General features: G+C 46.6%; 11 protein-coding genes across 11 annotated transcripts; 6 read left to right on the top strand and 5 right to left on the bottom strand.

Annotated features, from left to right (window-relative positions):
* Positions 1-40: 40 nt before the first annotated feature.
* Positions 41-2,411, top strand: C8R40DRAFT_1162563 (WD40-repeat-containing domain protein; the record flags this gene model as incomplete). The annotated part of the gene is made up of 5 exons (XM_046230252.1): positions 41-120; positions 176-275; positions 332-722; positions 788-1,248; positions 1,305-2,411. The coding sequence occupies 5 exons, from the start codon at positions 41-43 to the stop codon at positions 2,409-2,411; spliced, it is 2,139 nt and encodes a 712-aa protein (XP_046082669.1).
* Positions 2,412-2,663: 252 nt separating this feature from the next.
* On the top strand, positions 2,664-4,054 carry C8R40DRAFT_543866 (ubiquinone biosynthesis protein COQ4 mitochondrial). Its single transcript, XM_046235396.1, has 3 exons — positions 2,664-3,099; positions 3,151-3,377; positions 3,437-4,054. Exons 1-3 carry the CDS (start codon positions 2,916-2,918, stop codon positions 3,869-3,871), a joined length of 846 nt encoding a protein of 281 aa, XP_046082668.1. The 5' UTR covers positions 2,664-2,915; the 3' UTR covers positions 3,872-4,054.
* C8R40DRAFT_1072331 (uncharacterized protein) lies at positions 3,974-4,860 on the bottom strand (the record flags this gene model as incomplete). The annotated part of the gene is made up of 4 exons (XM_046226445.1): positions 3,974-4,084; positions 4,191-4,251; positions 4,280-4,654; positions 4,721-4,860. The coding sequence occupies 4 exons, from the start codon at positions 4,858-4,860 to the stop codon at positions 3,974-3,976; spliced, it is 687 nt and encodes a 228-aa protein (XP_046082667.1).
* Positions 4,861-7,509: 2,649 nt separating this feature from the next.
* Positions 7,510-8,484, top strand: C8R40DRAFT_1072330 (uncharacterized protein; the record flags this gene model as incomplete). Its single annotated transcript, XM_046226444.1, has 4 exons — positions 7,510-8,028; positions 8,088-8,227; positions 8,278-8,384; positions 8,441-8,484. The coding sequence occupies 4 exons, from the start codon at positions 7,510-7,512 to the stop codon at positions 8,482-8,484; spliced, it is 810 nt and encodes a 269-aa protein (XP_046082666.1).
* Positions 8,478-10,072, bottom strand: C8R40DRAFT_543298 (uncharacterized protein). Its single transcript, XM_046235393.1, has 5 exons — positions 9,750-10,072; positions 9,531-9,695; positions 9,235-9,463; positions 8,923-9,181; positions 8,478-8,862 (listed from the first exon to the last, which is right to left on the bottom strand). The coding sequence occupies exons 1-5, from the start codon at positions 9,798-9,800 to the stop codon at positions 8,721-8,723; spliced, it is 846 nt and encodes a 281-aa protein (XP_046082665.1). The 5' UTR covers positions 9,801-10,072; the 3' UTR covers positions 8,478-8,720.
* On the bottom strand, positions 10,003-11,439 carry C8R40DRAFT_543322 (uncharacterized protein). Its single transcript, XM_046235394.1, has 6 exons — positions 11,291-11,439; positions 10,872-11,216; positions 10,735-10,823; positions 10,459-10,676; positions 10,374-10,392; positions 10,003-10,320 (listed from the first exon to the last, which is right to left on the bottom strand). The coding sequence occupies exons 2-6, from the start codon at positions 11,187-11,189 to the stop codon at positions 10,206-10,208; spliced, it is 759 nt and encodes a 252-aa protein (XP_046082664.1). The 5' UTR covers positions 11,190-11,216; positions 11,291-11,439; the 3' UTR covers positions 10,003-10,205.
* Positions 11,440-11,486: 47 nt separating this feature from the next.
* On the top strand, positions 11,487-12,476 carry C8R40DRAFT_1174364 (uncharacterized protein; the record flags this gene model as incomplete). Its single annotated transcript, XM_046232169.1, has 5 exons — positions 11,487-11,609; positions 11,670-11,856; positions 11,913-12,078; positions 12,140-12,234; positions 12,277-12,476. 5 exons carry the CDS (start codon positions 11,487-11,489, stop codon positions 12,474-12,476), a joined length of 771 nt encoding a protein of 256 aa, XP_046082663.1.
* Positions 12,477-13,096: 620 nt separating this feature from the next.
* On the top strand, positions 13,097-13,726 carry C8R40DRAFT_1174363 (uncharacterized protein; the record flags this gene model as incomplete). The annotated part of the gene is made up of 3 exons (XM_046232168.1): positions 13,097-13,486; positions 13,544-13,591; positions 13,643-13,726. 3 exons carry the CDS (start codon positions 13,097-13,099, stop codon positions 13,724-13,726), a joined length of 522 nt encoding a protein of 173 aa, XP_046082662.1.
* On the bottom strand, positions 13,724-15,770 carry C8R40DRAFT_543332 (Clavaminate synthase-like protein). Its single transcript, XM_046235395.1, has 11 exons — positions 15,511-15,770; positions 15,223-15,454; positions 15,120-15,162; positions 15,016-15,068; positions 14,892-14,968; positions 14,727-14,834; positions 14,587-14,668; positions 14,354-14,525; positions 14,238-14,300; positions 14,070-14,182; positions 13,724-14,013 (listed from the first exon to the last, which is right to left on the bottom strand). Exons 1-11 carry the CDS (start codon positions 15,562-15,564, stop codon positions 13,904-13,906), a joined length of 1,107 nt encoding a protein of 368 aa, XP_046082661.1. The 5' UTR covers positions 15,565-15,770; the 3' UTR covers positions 13,724-13,903.
* Positions 15,771-16,523: 753 nt separating this feature from the next.
* Positions 16,524-18,177, bottom strand: C8R40DRAFT_1206738 (actin beta/gamma 1; the record flags this gene model as incomplete). Its single annotated transcript, XM_046233167.1, has 6 exons — positions 16,524-16,814; positions 16,871-17,009; positions 17,077-17,221; positions 17,282-17,353; positions 17,411-17,723; positions 18,135-18,177. The coding sequence occupies 6 exons, from the start codon at positions 18,175-18,177 to the stop codon at positions 16,804-16,806; spliced, it is 723 nt and encodes a 240-aa protein (XP_046082660.1). The 3' UTR covers positions 16,524-16,803.
* Positions 18,178-18,368: 191 nt separating this feature from the next.
* Positions 18,369-19,004, top strand: C8R40DRAFT_1072325 (uncharacterized protein; the record flags this gene model as incomplete). Its single annotated transcript, XM_046226443.1, has 1 exon — positions 18,369-19,004. The coding sequence occupies one exon, from the start codon at positions 18,369-18,371 to the stop codon at positions 19,002-19,004; it is 636 nt and encodes a 211-aa protein (XP_046082659.1).
* Positions 19,005-19,314: the final 310 nt, after the last annotated feature.

The following is a 19,314-nucleotide window of genomic DNA, read 5'->3' as shown; positions in this document are numbered from 1 at the left end:
TCATCCACCATCACACAGTCTCTGCTCGTCGTATCAAGCGATGACGAGAGAGCTTTCGTTACTCTCTTCCAAGACACCAACTGCAATCGCTGCAACACCAAACCTGAATATCGCTCATGTGTTAGTCGAGCACTAAAGTAATCCCTGGACGTATCTTACGTCTCTTTTTTTGCAGCCAACTCCGTGATTTGGTCATTTGCCCTCGAGAAAGAGGGCTCATAAACTATGTGACGCGGAACTCGGTCGTGGAACAGGACTTGTATAATCCCAGATCAGTGAGGATTATCGTTCGGTTCACACTGCTACAAAGCAACTAACATAATATTGACAGACCCCTAGACCTCTATTCGACCTTTCATTCTATCCGGCCAATATCACATCCTTGGAGGTTTTAGGAGGTACCGCTACTCTTTTCGCTGCTGGTGGGCAAGACGCCGAACTACATCTTTCCTTACATCACCACTCCACGAGGCGCCGCCGCACCGGTGCATTAGAGTGGAAGTTCGAAGAACGTTTACAGGCTTCAATCAATAATTCCATTCTCCTCACCTCGCTCAATCTCGGGAGATCGAACGAGAGCAGTCTCGAGCCGAGACTTGCCATTAGCAACAACGATTGTACCGTCAAATTTTTCGATATTCCAATGTCTGTGAGAGGAGGCGGAAACTCTCTCAAGATAAGGAACGCGGGTTCTGTGCGGCTGAATGTCGCCGTTAATCACTGTATGTATGCTATTCTTGCCACATTTTACATTCATGCTACACGACATGCTGACGCTGACTCAAAGCTTCAATATCCCCTGACGGAACTTGTCTCCTCTCAGTCGGAGACTCTTCCAAAGTTTACCTCCATCGCATTCATGGTGGCGGTCAGCTGTCCTTCTCGTCTATCGCCACTCTCGCCATGCCACCTCCTGACCGCAACCTTCTATCCCATTTCTCGTCTTCTCTGGCTGCTTCGTTTAGTACCTCTTTTTCCCGCGACGGAACAAAGTATGCTGTCGCCTCTCAAGAGGGTGTCGTTTGCGTATGGGATGTTCGAAGCATTAAACCGTTAAAGGTGTACCAAACTGACAAATCTGAGTCGTGGAATGGTGCTGGTAATGGATTGGCGAGTGGCTATCTTTCGGATGATCCATATGAATGGACAAGAGGTCTTTCTAAAGCCCCTGGATGGAGCGCAAGGAACGTGAAGTTTGGAAATGGAGGAGTGGACGGGTGTGGGAAGGAAATTATGACTTTTACAGAGGTGTGTTATTTCCATTCTTCTTCCTCATGACAATGTTTCATTCCAGAATGTGTTAGCACACGTCACGACTCCATGTGATCGATGCTCGGACCTTTGAAACCGAGGAAATCGTCCAGGTGCCTTCTATACCTGCACCCAAGCAACGTACATCGCCTTCCACAACTGCACGGACTAGCTCCATCAGGCACACAATATCCCCTCGGACATCGCAGACACGAAGCCGTTCATCCTATGTTCGTCCATACCAGCGTCCGGCATCTAGTGCCCGAGCTCTTGCCGCTTCGATTGTCAATCCACACCCACGATCCAACATTCCCTTCTCAATACCGGTCTCTGCTACATCTCATACATCAGGTTCTAGCACTCGTCGTGACACTTCTCAGTCACCGTATGTCGTCCTCGCATTAGAGGATACGTTCCGGATTCCGACTAGGGTTTCTGATTCTGCGGAAGAACTCAACGCGAGTGCAAGCGGCTCATGGCGGCGCGGAGATAATTTCGAGAGAGATTCAGAAGAAGATCTGGTGGTCATTCCTCCGCTTGGAGATCGTGAAGTCGAAGATGATGTACGAGCGCTTCTAGGAAGTCATGGAATACGCTCAAGACGCTTGGGAGGTGTTGGCGTTGGTATTTCCGATCATGCAGATGAAAACTATGATCGGAATCGCGATGAGAGGATGGAAATTGACGATGAGCTCGATGAACTTGGTATGGAACCGGAGATCGAGTGGGATTGTATTTCGTCGCATGTACCCTCGAGAAGCTCTTCTCCCCGCCCCTCTTTGAGTCCCCCACCATCTAATAATCGTTGGACACCATGGTCGAGAGTCGAAGCACTTAGTAGGATTGGAGCTCGAGTTCTGGATCGAACTAGTAGTGGAGATGGTGCGGACATGGACGACGACAATGCTGAAGGCGATGGTGCAGATCACGACGAAGATGTTGACTTGAATACCGAATACCAGGGGGGTTCCTTTGGACTCGATGGAATGGATACTCTTGGTAGTACCCTGAAGTATGACCCGGACTTGGACATTGCTGGGACTTGTTTTGATCCGACTGGTGGGTATATTTATGCTGCCACGACGGAAGGTGTGGTAGAGTGGAACGTTAGGGGATGGGATAAGAGGTGGTGGTCGGATTCAGGGGACGTGTGGTGCTGAGCCAGATGCCATTTCGTGCGAGCGGTGTTTTGTAAGGTCTGTAAACATTTACCTCCGAAGCCTTCCTCCTTCCCCTATTCATAACCGTATCTCCTGCGCATTGTCTGTTTTTCTTTTGTGATTTATATTTGTAACGCATACACAATCATTCTTCTCTTCCGTGTCTACTGATATCTATGTCCATGTCATCCTCTATGTATGTGTCTCTGCTTTGTTACTGTATCCATTTATCACTGTACTTCCCTACTGTGCATTACCTACCTTTTCTCAAATCGCTGAGCCCGGAAGATGGACATCCTTTTTTGCCTCCTAAATACTTTCTCATTGTATTGTACGTTCAATATCAGGTCATATACATCCCATTGTACATTACATATATCTGCATAATAAAAAAGTCATGAGCATAAATCGGGTGGTCTGGCGTCTAGGCAGGCTTAAGCGCCTGTGTACACGACGAATTCTGGCGTTGCATTTCGACCGTCATCATCTTTGGGCTGAAGCAAAATGTCTCCATACTTATCCCGCGCCATTCCGAGATTTTCACCTGCAAGCTCCGCCTCCTACCTGAAGACACGATTCATAAATACCACACCCGCGTATCCGGGTCACATACCTCTGAATTCATTCGAAAACGCGTTCTTGGCTGTAGGTTCAGCTGTAATGTCTTTATTAGATCCTTACAGGGCAGGTGTGCGAACGTTCTTATATCGAGGTTTTCTTTCTCATCCTGTGATTGTAGATTTGATTGCTGCCCTGGGGGAAACTACGGCTGGACCTGCGCTTCCTCGTCTGAGGGACATCATGCTGGCGACTTCCGAAGGTAGACGGATACTGAAAGACAGACCTAGAATCAACACCAGGACAGTTGATATGAACGCGCTCGCACAGCTTCCAGAGGGCACTTGGGGCCGCACATATAAAACCTGGCTTGAGCGAACAGGCGTCACCCCAGATTCTCGAGAGCCTGTAAGCTGCGTGCCGCTCAGCATTCTCAGTTGCTCAAGTCATTTTTCGTATTCAACAAGGTGCATTATATTGATGATCCAGAACTAGCATATGTGATGCAACGCTACCGCGAATGCCACGACTTTTATCATTGCATTTGCAATTTCTCTGTAAACGTCGAGTCAGAGCTTGCAATCAAGTATTTCGAGTTTGCCAACCTTGGTCTTCCGCTAGCTGCCATATCTGCGATAGGTGGCCCTTTGCGCCTCAATGCGAAGAAACGCAGTGTTCTATTTTCAGAATATGTTCCCTGGGCGTTGAAGTATGGAAGCACTTCGCAGTGTTTGATTGGTGTTTATTGGGAGAAGCGTTGGGAGCAGGACGTGGAAGAGTTGAGGACGGAACTTGGAATACGAGATTCCCCGGCGAAGTGGTCGAAGAAATCCATGGGTACAATGGCATCTGCGGCAGTTGAGAATTCTGCTGATTTCGCTTCGAGCCCAATTCGCTCATGATGACACGTTCATTCTCTTTCGTTCCCTCGTTAATTTCTGATTTTCTAGAGCTAAGCTTCTTTGAAAAAATAATATCATTGCGATTGATTATCTGGCCTTCATCTAGCTATCAACTTTTACAGTCCCGTGCCCTGACTTCAAGTAGGGAGATTGAAAACCTTGAAATTCAGTAACCTTGCCAAAAGAACTCTCGTATTCCAGTATATGGAATTCCTATGACAGGCTGAACGATTCTTCTTTTTCGAAGAAATATCGTTCAGTTTTCTTTGGATCACTGCTGGGTCATTGGACTATCTGCAATGCTTTGACAAATACACACCTGGTCATCTATCCATTCTTCTCTCCTGTCATGCTCCTGTTTCGTGGATGAATCTATGTACCTGTACTTTTCGAGTCTGTTCTGCCCACCGAACCAGTCTGGCAGGTACGGCTCTCGAACGACCTCTGTCTTCCCATTCCTTTTCATTGTCGTCCTCATCGTCTTTTTCCAAGATGATGTTAGACGGTGATCGTGACGACGATAGCTTAGCGCTGAACGTTATTCGTTCGGCGTCAGGCGCCCCGTCATCTTCTTCAATTACAGGCCAAAAGCTTGAAGGGTTCTGTGCTATATTCGGAGGAAGTTCCTTCGGGCCGTACTGTGAAGAAATCTCCGAATCGTTCTCCTCGTCGCTGCTTTCGCATATAGAACACGGCGACTCTTCTTCTACTGTGCCGTAGAGGTCATAGAATATTCCATCCTCCTCTTGTTCTTCGTATATTGGGTGAAGATGCTCGCCGTGTCTGGGAGGATGTTTTGTCAGTAATAGTTCTAGTGCTCAACTACTTTAGGATTAGTTTGTAGAGTACCTAGACCCTTCCCCTGCGGATTGTCGTGTGACCGAATTATCGAAATAGAATGAGCTGAGAAGCTCCTCAATCTGAGCATCATCCTGTTCGTCGACAGCAGTTTCGGTTTGAAGCACTACTAGTTCGACGTGCTGTTCCATCTGCGCGATTGAATGCGGCGTAAGTATGGCAATGACAAGTTAACCAACTAGTATGGGGGGTTTGTACAGCTTCTAGGGAAATGACGAATCTGCCTTTTTATATTTCGTGCGGGAAACCTCTTTGATCCCTCGATGGATTGATGAAAGAAACTCACAGAGATGCTAGGAAGAACCAGGAAGAAGCTCAAGCACAAGATATCGATATCCGAGTCCGGGGACTTTTAATTTTGAGCGAACGTGAATACCTTCACTATAGGTACTGGGCTCAAATCGGTGGATCGTGATTTGAGCCCCAATACCTTGGAATTTAAGAAATACCAGAAAACCGATTTGGAAATGTTGAGAATTCTAGAAATTGTCAGCGCCCTCAAAGTATGTAGTACTTTAACATCTACTCTATCTTTCATAGATACGCGCAACGTTGGTCCGTTGAAGCTTCTGTTGATTTCGGAGTTCAAGGGGACGTAGATTTTCTTGATCAACTTTTGTCAATAAACTAGAGCGTTAGTTTTGGTATGTCAGCACCAACTTTTATTAGTCCTCCCTATTCACCTGGCGTCAACAAGCTAAAACATTCAAGCATGAATCACTGCCATCACTAGCACTGATCAAATTCTCAGATGCCTCAGCTCACCAGTGAACCTCTTGGACGGGTATTAAATGAAACTACGCAGTCTGAATTGAGTGTTGGTAACGACTCGGAGTCAATAAAGAACGAAGTATTTCGCCGGATGTTAGCCATGAATGAGTTAGAGTTGCCCGCGGTATGCACGCATCTGTTAGAGGCTGACTCTGAAGTCTGAGCGGATATCTACGTTCCAAGCATGTACGTACATTTGCTTAAAGAACCAAGTCTCAACGTAGTTTCCTTACAACCGGTAAGATGATGTTCCCAGATGATAGTGTCAGGTGCCGCTCACAAGTCAACCCCCTGGCCACCTAGCAATTCGACCGGCTCACTGCTCAACCACACAAGTCGGTCTGACTAGACCCCAGAAAGGTATGGAGCCCCTCAGACTTCCAGATGACATTAAACGTGTGTCGCATATCGCTCTGCGAGAGCAGGATTGCACAGATGCCGAAGTCCACGACATCGCCGCAACGCTTTGGACTGACCGAACCTAATCGCGAGATACAGTGTAGAGGAGTTTAGAAGGACACAGAGAAACCAGTATCAGACCATTTCCACCGAGAACAGACATATGATTAATATTGAGAGACGTTTACAGATAATTGATTCTGCGACTCGCTCAAAACTGAGAACCACCTCATGCTGCATCGCCCCAGGTGATATGTTCCGTCTTCCTTCTCCTGAAGACGGCCCTGATTCTGGTATGAATGCGGGCTCTGACTTGATGTTTCCGCGCTTCGAGTTCGAGTCGTTCCAGTCCCTCCTATACAAACATGACTATCAGGTAATAACTAGAATAAGGTCCACGCAAACACGACCTGAGGGTTGAACTTGATGTTCATCCGAAGGGTTCATCGCTAGTCACTAGTCAAACCGAAGTGTACGTCTCTGATGGTGCGCTTCTATGGTGGCAAAGAATGTCTGTTTCCTCGGAAAAGTAATGATCGTTGAAGCTTAATATGACGATTACAGGCGTTGGGATATCGTATTTGTGAGATGGCTTGTCCTCGACTAAACATGTCTCTCAGGACAAACATCAGTGAAAGACAAGGCAACATACTTTGTTACTCTGCTGACATCTCAACTTTTTCCAACCTTTCTTCCTTGATTGCCCGTGGTATCACGCTCGGACCGTCAATATTGTATCGCTGATGATTATTGAGTCTGATATATCCAAGCCCTGCTGTGGCATCAATGAGATCTTGACCATTCTCTCTGTATCCGAGTGGTCAGTAAGAAGAAAAGCATATGGAGACAGATAGAAGCATAGAGAAGCATGCCTGTGACCACGAACCAAACATTATACCATGTACTATGTCCGCTAGTGTCCTAGGCGCATTAAACTCTAACTCTCGAAAACGATTTGCGATCGATCCATAGGAACAAAAATCTCTGCAGCATAGATTGTTCAGCACGGTTTGAGGCAGTAACTTAGGAGTAGTACTAGAAGTCTGGGCGTTCGTCTTCCACAGAACGTGACCTTTTCGCGATAATCGATTCTCACGAACGCGTCTAACTTACTCTACTCTACTGTTTCTCAATGGCAATCTGTGGCAATGGTTTGCTATCATACATTGTCGAGGCTTTAGATGCCTCAAGTTGGCGCGATGTTGCGTCCTCTGATCCAAGGACACTGCTAGCGATATCAAAGTAAATCCAAACAACGGTCAGAACAATCTCCTTATTCTATGATTCATGCCCCGAATTGTACATGGAAATCTATTACACAGCATGGTCCAACAACTGAACGCCAAAAGCAACATCATGCATCGATATAAATTCATTGTTGTTCAGTCATACGTAGGAAAATATGTTCTACTTTTGTTGGTCAACCGGGCCATTGTTGATCTGATGTGGCCCGCCTCTGCACGCGCATTGTCATCCAATTTCCGCATACTCACGCCTGGTGGTTAAACGACTGGAATATAAATGCCGACGCCATATTCTCAATGCTCTCAGAACTGGGGTCTCGTCTTTCCTTTATATCCGTTTCTCTTTGTCGATTTAAACACAACGTCATGTCTAATCCCACCACTGTCGAAGATATCTTGCTTAGGGTAAATCTCAAGTGCACGAAGCGCCATGCGACATTCTTTCCCTCAAAGCTCGATCTTGCTGCTGATTTCCGGCGCCAAGCCATGGAGGAGGAGGACGACCTAAGCACTTGGGAGTTTCATGCCCCGGTCGAACCTTTCATCAAACGGAGACCGAGGATCACAGCCAACGCCGTAATCTCCCCTGCACAAAACCTCGTGCGCAACTACCGAGTTGCTTCTTCCATGTCTGAAGCGCAGCAGATTGCTCATCGCTATCGAACTGGCGTAAAAATCGATCTCGATGTCCAATCAACTTCATCCGCATCTACCTCTCGAAGTTCGTCCGCCGAGCCTCCAACCCTTGTAGGATCCGAAAGAGAATCCTGGATCAGCTCTGGTGTCGATGCAACCACGTTGGAGACGAATCATCAGTGGGGAAGTCCAGTTGAGGAGCCCAAGCTCAGGCACAGCGACTCTCGCGCAGATGCTCTCGCACGTGCTGTGAGTATTTCTTTGAATGATTGCCTTAAAGATCGTCTGACCTTTTCTTATCCGCTCAGCGTGTGGAAGCTCTTCAGGAGATTAAGTTCGCCTCTGCGTCGGGCGCTCTCGTATGCCCTCGCCAAGACTGCCGGGCAACTTTACTCAACGTTAATGCTCTCAGCTTCCACCTTTCTCTCCATGATATCGGAAATACCAAGTACGTGAAACTAGTTTTCTTGAACTATCCACTGTTAACTTTCACTGCAGGCCTTACCATTGCGCAAGCTGCGATCAGGGTTTTGATAAACGTCAGGCTCTTAATACACATGCATGCCCTTCACGATCTCGTTCCGCTCCTTCCAGTCCCATCTTTAGTAAGTCCTTCGTCAATTTATCGTCTGTCGAATGTAACTTGGCTCTGTCACTTTAGCTACCTTCCAACATGTCCTGACTAGAATCACTTCCCGTGATTGATTCATGATTAATCATCCATGCACCTCTCTCGTTCCGTTTGCTCTTGTTATACCCAGATCCTGTATCACATCCATCGCCTCGTTCTCTTGTTTTTTTTCCCATGAACATCTCTGTAGCTACTATAATTCTTTCAGTTTATCGTTTTTTTTCCATTACTTCGGTAATCCGATCCTCTTAGTATACCTCCAGATCACTAATAATATTACCAGCGTATTCCGTACGAAATCCTATGTCTTTTACTCGTCGACTATCTCATTATATCTCTCCTTGTTCAATGACTCTTCCCGACACTCCTTGCTACAGAAGTAATCCGCCTCGCTTTGTGGGAGCTGAAGGCAGAAGATACAGGGCGATGCCAGTCCTGAGTCCACTGCTTCCCTTGAACAGACGGGTTTTCTTGAGTCAGTTGACAAATCTCATAGTAGTAGCCCAACTCACTGCCGGTGTCGCAATGAACAATATGCGCTTGGTTTCATTCCTTTGGCATCTATGTAGACGGGCTGCCCACAACCCGGTATAAGACACTCCACAGGTGCTTCGGAGTCAGGTTGAGTTTGGACACGAAGCGAGGGCTGAGCATTTGATGTGGGTTGTTGAAAAGTTTGTTTAGTCGACAAAGACGTAGTTTGGGCCGTACTAGTGGGATAAGCAGAAGACGCTGGAGGAAGAAGCGATTGCAGCTGTTGCACCACGAGATCTTCAGGGAGATCGTTTGAGCATGAAATTTTCGGTGATTTCTAGATCACTCACTCGCAATCTGGGTTGGATCTATAGAGGCAGGTGTACTGCCTACCAATGCAGTAGCAGCTTGAGCTATCGCATTGAATGATCCCTTGTTACCAGGATTAGGCTTGTTCGGGGCTGATGAAGTTTGCGGAGATTTGAACGTCGGTTTAGTGGAAGAACCAGTCTTCGCGCCTTGGGCACAACTCTTTCCACAAAAGTCGTACCCGGGGTGTTTCGGAACTTTCTTGCAGAACTACATGCAACATATTTCAGTGTCACAGTTCAAACGTCCCAGATTTGAATTATAGGTCAGAACTCACATCACACATATTGGTTGCGGCGGGTTGTGCACGAGGCTTCACGGCAGCGGTGGCGGGTTTATTATAAGACACAGGTGCATTAATATTAATCCTCGACGGTGCTTGAGCAGCACAAGTCTTTGAACAATAGTTGAACTGTCCAAATTTCGGCTTGACGTGGCAATACTAAATAGGACGGACGTCAAAAAGAGAGACAAATCGTTACTACTGCTAGCTTACATCGCAAAAGTTCTGGGGATTCTGTATCGTAGTCTGAATGGGTTGAGACATATCTGCGTGGGGTGGAGGATGGGGTGATGGTCAGAGGATAATGATCTTGGATATCTTAAGTAGTGAGCGAGATAGACACGTTGAAAAAGGATGTTGACAGAATGAGATCGGTCCTCGTTTTTCTCCTTATTGAGCATGCATTATCATGAACGTGCGGAGTTGAGTAGCGGTTATCTCAAGCAGCGATTATATCGAAATTTATTTCAACAGTCGATCATACAGAGCCTGAATTCGCATCGAGCTTATGTAGATGAAATAAGTTGTTTGGCCCGGGCAAAGAAAAAAAATTAAACCGTTTCCGACATTTCAGTGAGTGAATGATGTGAATAAGAACGGTGTGTTTGTCGTGAGGCCCAAGCTGTGCATCTTGCTGGAGTCTGGAGATAGATAGCTGCATGCTCGTTACTACCTGCTCGACATCACAGATACGACAAGCTGCCTTGAAACACGCTTTAGAGCTTCACGAACGGATTGTCTTACTATCCAGAGTATCGTGAGCATGGCACCCATTAACACAATTCTGTGGATTGGATCAGATATCGGGTCAAAGCGGAAAACTTGAAATACACCCACGTCTCTAATAAGGAGAAAGCTTCGTTAGACAAAGCTATAGTCAACAATTGATACTGTTTGACACGAAACGAGGTTGAAAACAGACCGAATAAAGCTCGAATTTGGCCGCAATATGCAACTGAGATGCATTGGGCTGGCAATTCGCAAGCCAGAATTGTGACCCCGGCGACCCATAACCCCGAGGTCACGATCACCCAAATGGTTTGAGACCCCACTGAAGCGACAGGATGTGTCGACCAAGTTGGATGCATGAACAAGATTGTGAGAAATCCGGCGGTAAATAATGTCCAACATGAGCAGAATCTGAGGTAGGGGTCGCTTTGAGCATATGCCAATGGTCATATCGTGAAATTCTACTGACATAATGAGCTGGAGGGCAGATCGACTTGGAGAATCAGGGAATGATTGCTGATGGATATATTGGACGAGTAGCCAGGAAGCGCAAGCTGCCTGGGTATGATTCAGTCAGTCGAAGATGAAAGATAGAAGCATCTGTACCTCGACAAGGCTATTGATTACCATGAAAACATAAACGACTCCAGAAGTTGCGATTATTACTAAGTCACAAGAAAACGCTGCAGTACGAGCAAAGAGTAGACATAACTCACAAGGAGCATAGCGTTGTAGATGTCGACTGTAGTCCCTTTTGAACACTCGAGGTTGCGTTCGAAAGAGATTGACAACCCATAGAAGCATTGAGAAATAAAATACTCCGACGATGGTCGCCAGGAAAGATATGATACTAGTCAAATTACTTGAGAACTTGGAAGTTCCTGAAGATACTGCAAGTATCGATGAATTATAGATTGCGTCCATTGTATGGTGCGTAGAATGAAGGAGGTTCTGACGAGAATTGCAAAGATTAGTAGCAGGGTTCATGGTGATACGCAGCTTGCTGAAGGGAGCAGGCGATGTACCACATGTATTCAGGCAGGAATTATGCATGAGCGGGGTGAGATTGCGACGTGGTCGTATCCATATAGATAATTTGTGGTTAACAGCCAATCGAAGTGAAGTCAATGTTCTACAGTCTATATGCGTAGATATGCGTATTCACAATGAGTCTGGTACTGTGACGGCTGTGACCTTCTGAACCGTTACTATCACTACAGAATGCCCCTTACTTTTCAAGGTTTCTCTGCATGGATTGAAGTTGATGGCTCGGAGCTTCCTATCTTTGATGTAAAAGAAAACGGCAAAGAAGTGACTTGTTGGATCCCTTCGGAATCGGACAAGGTTCGTTCACCACTTAGTTCAACTTGTTGATCCAACTGCGCTAATCTAGGCTACAATCAGAATTTTTCTGTCAAATGGTCTACCGGGCAAAGGGACACTTCAATGTCTGGGGACATCAATATAGATGGCCAGCCATTGAGTGGTAAAGCTATGAAGGCAGGCTTGCCGCAGACGTTCATTTCGAATGGCGTCTTGACCTCCGCTACTACCGAAAGGCCTTTTGTATTCTCGCGATTAGAGCTCACAGGTGTGGTTGCTTACAACCTTTCTGCTTGATCTTGTTCTGACTGTCGAACACTGTAGACGATGACGAGTACCTGAATAAAGTCACGGCCGGTCTTGGAGACGTTCAATTGGTGATCTCTCATGCTACAATTGGTCTTCCGACAGAATATTATAGTAGTCGTGATCCAGTTGGGGTTGGGAAGGTCCATGAGAAATCGAAAAAAGCCACGGGTCACAAAGTGGGGTACGCCAACCTACATTGACGTTCCTTGTCTCCGTTTTGATGAAGGTATTGCCGTTTGTAGGTTGGGAGAAAACAAGCCTATAGGACGTACGAGCGTATTAACGGTAGAACGTCACGCCGTCATTGTAACCTTTGTCTTCAAATATCGTCCTATAGGTGAGTACTCATAACCGCCTCAATTTTTATCATGCTTATCAGAACGTGAAGATATGCTTCGTGCTAATGGAATAGCTCCTCCAGAGACACACAAGAAACGCGCCGCCTCCCCTTCCGAGCTTGAGGTTTTCGACTTAACTGAAGACCGGCCTGACTCTGAAGACGAAGAGGAGCGCCGAATAAAAGCTCTCAGGGCATGTTTCTTGTCCGCTCTACCTTTTTCGCTGCCTAACATTATTTAAAACAGGAGGAGCTTGAAACTCTTGAACGAAAGCGACGGAAAACAAAGCATATCAAACCAGAACCAGGGATCAAACAAGAGTCTGGGACGTCGTCAGCAGGAAAGAGACGAGGTGGTCGAAATGTGTCGCTTGGGGTTGTGGATTTGACATGAAAACGCGGAACGAACGCATTTCTAATTGGGCTTTTTCTTAACGCGAGGCGAGTCGCATTATTCTTTAATTATCCGATTAATCGTGTACAATACCGTCTTTTGTTAGTCCTATACTGAGTTTTTTGTTAATACCATCTTAATCTCTACGTAGGATAGTCTTCGTCAGGCGGCAAGCAACTATCCAAGTACGTATCATAGATCGTTGATCCCTTGGAAGAGAAAGGATAACCGTTGCCGGTACCATTAACTTATTGAGTAACAACCGGGCCAAAAACAGCTTTTGGTCTCTTTTCTTTTCCCTCCCGTCGCGCTTCACCAGAGGCCGTCGCTACAGACATTAGGAACGCGTTTCGAACGGCGAAAGTCAGCCGCATACAGAAATTATAGAAGTGAAGGCGGTGTGTACGCACTGCTATAAAGCCGTGGCATTGTACATCTGCAAAGTACCGTTCTTCAAGCTCTCTCCTGATGTTCAAGCAAGTCCGTCACGCCATCCTTTTATCCGCCCTCGCGGCTGCCGTTTCCGTCGTGCGAGCCCAAAGCACCGTAGCTCTTTCGTGGAACTCTACCTCGCCATACGGACAATCGAATGGCGACTTCACCCTCGTAGAGGGAACCTATGGCTACGCCATGGCGTTCACTGCCGACAGCAGCAGTCCTCCCACTGCGACATACTCTGAAGAATTCGGAAGCCTTGTCCAGCATTGTCCCGAGATCGGCTACATTGCTGCGCTCATCCCCCAGTCTGGAGTTATACCAGAAACTTATGTCCTTGAGTGGGTCGACCCGACGACAACTCTTCCTGAAGGATCATCAACTGATAGCCTTGTTCCCGCCTCCGGTGGATTCGTCTCCACTGTGAGTTTCACTGCTAACACTGAACTATTATTCAAGATAACTAAGCGCAATTACTAGCTGGGCACTGGGATTTTCAAAGGAATTGAGGTCGATAACACCGGTGTGGTATGTACAAGTTAAAGATTGACCTACCAACTTGTTCTTGACCTTTTTCAGTTTGCTTGGGTCAACGAAACCTCTGCCCAAGACGGCGGCGTGCAATACTGGATTGTTACTACTCCCGATTCCACCACTTGTTGATCGGTATGAGCGCTACTCTCCGGATATTGGCAGTCAACGAGAGTCAAACTCGATGGGTGGCGTCAAAGCTTAAGCTTAGTCGTTTTGAATATCTTCTACTGAACCTAGAAATAGTAAAAATACATGGCTCATTCCTACTACACATACCCAAGTATGTATTGTAATAAACATTCTGACTCAAACATACGGTTTTTCGGCAAACCCAGGAAGAATGACTGCATTTCTGTACTTAGAGTCGCCGTGGTAACCCTTGGTTCGTTGCCACTTTTGTTTTGCAAAGGTCCATTCTGTTAAAGACAACCTGAGCACGCCCAGTACAGACTATTCCACGGTGAAGACGAACCTTCCATGGTAGGAACGGGATTTTCAGAAATCTCAAACTCATTCTTGGTGAACCCCTCACGTTTAAGAACGGGTGATTCTTGAATGGTCGCCAGAGGTACGTCGTTGTGCGGGCTGGGACATCACGATATCTCAGGTATGTACGTGAGGAATACATTCTAGAGCTCACCGAGAGAAGTATAACAACCCCAAACGGTCAACGTGTTGTTGATCCAAAGGGGGTACGGTAACTCTGATAGTAGGCAATGAGTAGGTTCATCAACGTACCATTGTTAGTGAACATACCGATGTATGGTGCTTTTAACATATCCCGCAGTCAAAAATTGCAGGGCATCACACGCGTTAACAGTCAATGTTGCATCTTGTGGCTTGACCCACTTCCATTCGTTATCCAAGTGGGATCGAATTTGGAGGGCAGCAACAGGCTGACGGAATAGCAGAGTGAAGCTTCCTAAGTCTGTCGATTCCAGATGTATTGTTAGATGATTTCGAAAGCAGATACGCTAATAATTACAAACCCGTATGGCCATACCCCCAGTTATCTAACGACTTGTTCTCCTCCAAAGAATACTTGGAATATTTCATGTATCTGAGATGGTCCTTGAAAGTGCATGAGTTTCAATATCAACAGGACAGGACTAGAGTATATCGTGCAGACCTCGCTTTTCACCGAATATTGATGAATCTTGGTAAAGTAATCTTCCGGAAGTTCGAGGGCGATAGCAAGCAATACGAAGAGTGGGTCCAAGACCTCTGTGTGAAGCGCCTGCAGCAGCCGAATGAGTATATTTACCAAACTTTGAAATAGAAGACAACCACGCACTCTTGCAAATTCCTCAATCTCCGGGAGATTTTTCCGGATTAATTCAGGATGTGTGTGCGGAAACTCGCCAGTGAATTCTGCGCACTGGGATTAGCCCCAAGCAACAGAGGAATCGAAAATATACTTGGAATGTTGTACATCTCAGTTTTGTCCCGCAAACCCGTATCAAGGTTAATACTGATTCGAATTTGTCAGATGTGCATGAGCAGCTTGAGGACAGGTACTTACATCCTTCGCCCAGCCGGAATATATCCATTGAACTTTCCTTGATCTTGAAGTCATCGACCATGAGGGCGACGTTGAATACTACATATAGTAAGTAACGACCGACCTAATCCCTCCGGCGTGTACTTCTCCTTCTCCTCGAGGGGTAGTTCATAGAATTGCTTTCCTAATGCAAACTGGCGATTTACACGCTCCTGAGAAATGTTGAAATTCTTCACGTAGAGAAATCCTTCATTTCGTATGGCATTGATTAAAGTTTGGGCGAGTTGCTTCTTTCCCTCCGGGGTGCTGTATAGACTGAGATCCACAGTGACAAGGTCGGCCCAGTCGAGGTTTTCCTGCGGTCACAGTGTTTGTCTGGAGTATAGATAGTGGAAGGAGGTTTGATACGAACCTTGGTCTCTGGGACATAATCAAATGAGCCAAGCTGGGGAACGGGTACAGGCATTCTGGAGAGAGATTATCCGGTAGGATTTACAAAGGCCATAGCTTGTTAGATTTGTTATTTAAGTATCCCCAGCTCAGTCTTGGTAAGTCGAGAGGATCAACTGACCCGGAATTGATCTGTCCTAATTCCTGACTCGTATTGCGCTATGTCTTCAATACAATGTGAAGATTGCGTGATACAATGTTACTGCAGCTCGGAAGCTCCTGAAAAACTTGAAGTTGGAGCTGCTGGGAGCCATTGCGCCATCATCATTCAAATCACGGCCGTCCCAGACAATCATCATAATTTGGCCGGAGAAGAGCTATGTATATATTTGGTGCCATTTCCTCTAATATTTGAAGATAGCATAACGAACCTTGGAGCTCAACTGGATAATGAAATCAATAGCTCATCTCCATGTAGATCTTTTGTACGACACGAAACTTGACGAAAGGGACTTCCGATGACTTGTCGTATGTATACGAATTTTATGTACGCCGAGCGGCCAGTGGTGGGTTTAAGTAAATCAGATAAGATTGAACCTCGTTGATACTACAGTCAACGGTCAAAAAAAGTCCTTTGAAATGATGTACAAGCATGAAGAAGGTTCTAACTACAACTTTTGCTAATTCGAGACCGAAAACCAAACTTGCCGCACTCGGCAGAGGCGCGAGATTGAATACTGTAATTTTGCCTCGCATGTGTTTACTCCGTGTTTACTTTCCAGAGCCTCCAAGAGTCAAGGCAAGGCACACTAATACTAGACATATTAGCTCCGGGATCACATAGAACGCGCTGGTTCTGCTACCGACGAGGTGCCAATGTGAAATGGATGTGAAGGAGGATGAGTATGATGACGACCGGAATGACATGCAGAGACGAAAGCACGAATCAGAGCCATCCAGGTATGCACTTTACCGCTATTTTTTTTGAACGTTGCAAGTCATACTCTGACGTGCAGGAATAGTTCTCTACTTTGGAAAGAGAAAAAGAAGGAAGATTTATTCCGAAACCTGTTAACCGATCGACGTCAAAGTCACTGAGCAAGAATTCGAGGAACAGTTTTATAAAAACCGAAGTTCTGAGATCTGAGGACTCCGTTACTGAAGCGCTGAAGCTTTCAAACACGTCATGAAGAAGGTTGGGGACCGTCACTTCTACATGTACAGCAACTCCAAGATACGACTCGGACAATTGCTAATTGTTTGGTTTAAAACAACCTTGGGTGTTACCATACTACAATTCTAATATAGAGTTCGTTCAGAAACACTCTGCGTATATTGAATGAGAAAAGAAGTTGAGCAAGCCGAGCAACGCCGCAACTCACTGCGATGAACTATTCCAGGACCCGATTCGTCGTATTCTTGCTTGGAGATCCAAAGGTTCTGGAAGGTCGATAATGAAGCCAGAATCGATCCCCCAATCCAGACAGAATATTTCCGTTCAGGTGGGGCAACGATCTTGACCTAACGCGTGACAAAGAGTGAATTCCCCTTTCGCGATCAAAAGGGGTGGAATGAGACTAGGACACACCTTCATGCTAGCAGGAGCGAGAGAAGTGATCTCTTTTTGCATACGGTCAGCCAATCCAGGGAACATTGTGGTCCCTCCAGATAGGACGATGTTGGAATAGAGTTCGCGGCGAACATCGAGGTCACATTTGAAGATTGAATCGTATCTGTCAGAACGATTGATGTTGTCAGAAGAATGTTGAAACAACGGCGAGGAGAGCACATACACAGTTTCGTGAATTCCCGAAGCCTCAAGGCCCACCATGTGCGGTTGGAAAAGTGCTTCAGGCGCTCGGAATCTAGGGATAGGATGGAGTAAGAAGACGATCGGAAGATGTCAGCGTTGAGGAAATCACCTTTCGTTCCCAATGGTGATAACCTGTCCATCTGGTAGTTCATAATTCTTCTCCAGGGCAGAGGAGCGCGCGGCAGTTTGAAGTTCCTGCTCAAAGTCAAGAGCTACATAACAAAGCCTCTCTTTGATATCCCGGACGACTTCGTGCTCAGCAGTGGTTGTGAATTTATATCCTCTTTCTGTAAGATTCTTGACAAGCTGAGAGGTCAAGTCCCTCCCGGCAAGGTCCAAACGGAGGATGGAATGCGGAAGCGCATACCCTTCATATATGGGAACAACATGGGTCACACCATCGCCCGAATCCAAGACCACGCCTGTAGTGCGCCCAGAAGCATACAGTTATGAAACGAGATCTAGTCCGTCACACGAAGTAGATCCGTCTCGAGTACGACGGGAGGTTTAGGTTGGTCTGAGGAATGGCTCGAACTGCGAGAATTCGTACGATTTTTGCTTGGTTGTGCTTAGATCCAAAAGATGGGGGGTAAAAATCTAACTTTATTTTCTTCCTACCTACTCTCTAAGTAGGAGGGAGGGGAGATCCGACCTGCGTGTACACTACTAATCTGAAACTAATATATGGACCCTCAAACACCAAGCCATGCGGAGGAGTTCTGAGATAAGTGCTCGATAAGGGAACCGGACGACTGACAACAGTAACCGAAGGCCCGATTTTGAGGTATTAACGCCAAGTCGGTCTTGTCAACCCCGTCCTCAGTCCGACGCACTGACCAGTGCGTAGGACTTGTCGAGTTCCGCGATCAAAAGCATGTGGAGCTCGACATCCCCTCTCCACTTTGAAGAGAAACTATAGGGGAAGGAAAGACGGGTCCTGAAACAGGTAACGGAACCTAACCTAAAAAAAGAAAACATGAACAGCCCGAGAGCGTATAAGTAGGAGCGATGTGCACATCGTACAATGTACTATCGACCGAAGAGAAAAAAAAGGAGGAAACGAAACGATGTCCATTACTGCACGCGAAGAGTGGTACGACTATGAGTACCACCGCGGGTTATACACCGAGGCTCTTGAACGCTTCGAACTTCGGCCCCATGATCCCCTCATTGCCTACGAGATGGTGTGGGCCTATTCGATGGCCGAAACACGCACCGTCCCTGTGGGGGCCATTCCGCTCGCTGCTTTTCCTTTAGAGTCTTACGACCTACTTCCGCAACTCCCTACCGGTACCCTGTCGACGTTGCCTCGCGTTGCTGTAGCGACGGCTATTAGCTGGAATCCGGGTTTGTTGCAGAAACTGGCTTTCGAGCGGGAGCGCCCGGTGGTAATACTCGAGGAGGGGAATGGGGAAGCGGGGTCGAGGACAGTGGTTTACTTTGGCAGTGACCAGTGGGAACGCTCACTTCTCCTCCTACCACCGCCTGCTTACCGACCCTGTAGATTCTTCAGTTTCGCTACTCTGTTAAGGGCTGTTACCTTCGTGTACGAGTTCTGGCACACAGAGCCGAGTCATGACCATTGCGACGGTACTGTTTTTGGTAACCGGTGGTTGCGGGACAATTTGGTACGGGAGTACGAGAGGGGAGCGGACCACTGGGAAGGCATTGAGCGGGGTTGGAGCTGGTTGGGGAACGTGTAGACGAAGCTGTGAAGTTTTATAAAGCATAATATATATATCAAATGAAACAAAACTGCGTGTATGGTACGAAATCAGGGTACTCGAACTCGAAAGGTAGAGAAGAGAGAAATAGAAAGAGAGAGGGAATGAGAAAGTGAAATAGGGGGGGGTACTACTCTGGAAGTAGTCCCTCTCCGTCGAGGGTGTCATTGTCTTCCGAGGCTTCGAGTTCGGCTAACTCCTTGGTGGAGATATCGAGGAACTCATCTAGGTTCGGTAATGGCAGGGAGGAACGTGCTAGGTACGGAATGACCCGGAAAGCACCTACAGG

The sequence above is a fragment of the Lentinula edodes genome (genome assembly GCF_021015755.1).
Source record: "Lentinula edodes strain Le(Bin) 0899 ss11 chromosome Unknown C8R40scaffold_36, whole genome shotgun sequence".
Taxonomy (NCBI): Eukaryota; Fungi; Basidiomycota; class Agaricomycetes; order Agaricales; family Omphalotaceae; genus Lentinula; species Lentinula edodes.
This window is presented reverse-complemented; position numbering and strand designations above follow the sequence as displayed.

Bases quoted from the DNA above. Each gene is read 5' to 3' on its own strand.
- C8R40DRAFT_543332 (XM_046235395.1), bottom strand. From the start codon at position 15,564: ATGCCTGTACCCGTTCCCCAGCTTGGCTCATTTGATTATGTCCCAGAG. The intron at 15,069-15,119 runs GTAAGTACCTGT...AATTCGAATCAG, and splicing joins ATTCCGGCTGGGCGAAGGAT to TATTAACCTTGATACGGGTT. The intron at 14,301-14,353 runs GTATGTTCACTA...GCCTACTATCAG, and splicing joins GTTAAAAGCACCATACATCG to AGTTACCGTACCCCCTTTGG.
- C8R40DRAFT_543298 (XM_046235393.1), bottom strand. From the start codon at position 9,800: ATGTCTCAACCCATTCAGACTACGATACAGAATCCCCAGAACTTTTGC. The intron at 9,696-9,749 runs GTAAGCTAGCAG...CGTCCTATTTAG, and splicing joins ATCCCCAGAACTTTTGCGAT to TATTGCCACGTCAAGCCGAA. The intron at 9,464-9,530 runs GTGAGTTCTGAC...TGTTGCATGTAG, and splicing joins CCGCAACCAATATGTGTGAT to TTCTGCAAGAAAGTTCCGAA.
- C8R40DRAFT_543322 (XM_046235394.1), bottom strand. From the start codon at position 11,189: ATGGACGCAATCTATAATTCATCGATACTTGCAGTATCTTCAGGAACT. The intron at 10,824-10,871 runs GTACAGATGCTT...AATCATACCCAG, and splicing joins TAATCAATAGCCTTGTCGAG to GCAGCTTGCGCTTCCTGGCT. The intron at 10,677-10,734 runs GTCAGTAGAATT...CCCCTACCTCAG, and splicing joins TCTGCCCTCCAGCTCATTAT to ATTCTGCTCATGTTGGACAT.
- C8R40DRAFT_543866 (XM_046235396.1), top strand. From the start codon at position 2,916: ATGTCTCCATACTTATCCCGCGCCATTCCGAGATTTTCACCTGCAAGC. The intron at 3,100-3,150 runs GTGTGCGAACGT...CTGTGATTGTAG, and splicing joins ATTAGATCCTTACAGGGCAG to ATTTGATTGCTGCCCTGGGG. The intron at 3,378-3,436 runs GTAAGCTGCGTG...GTATTCAACAAG, and splicing joins CCCCAGATTCTCGAGAGCCT to GTGCATTATATTGATGATCC.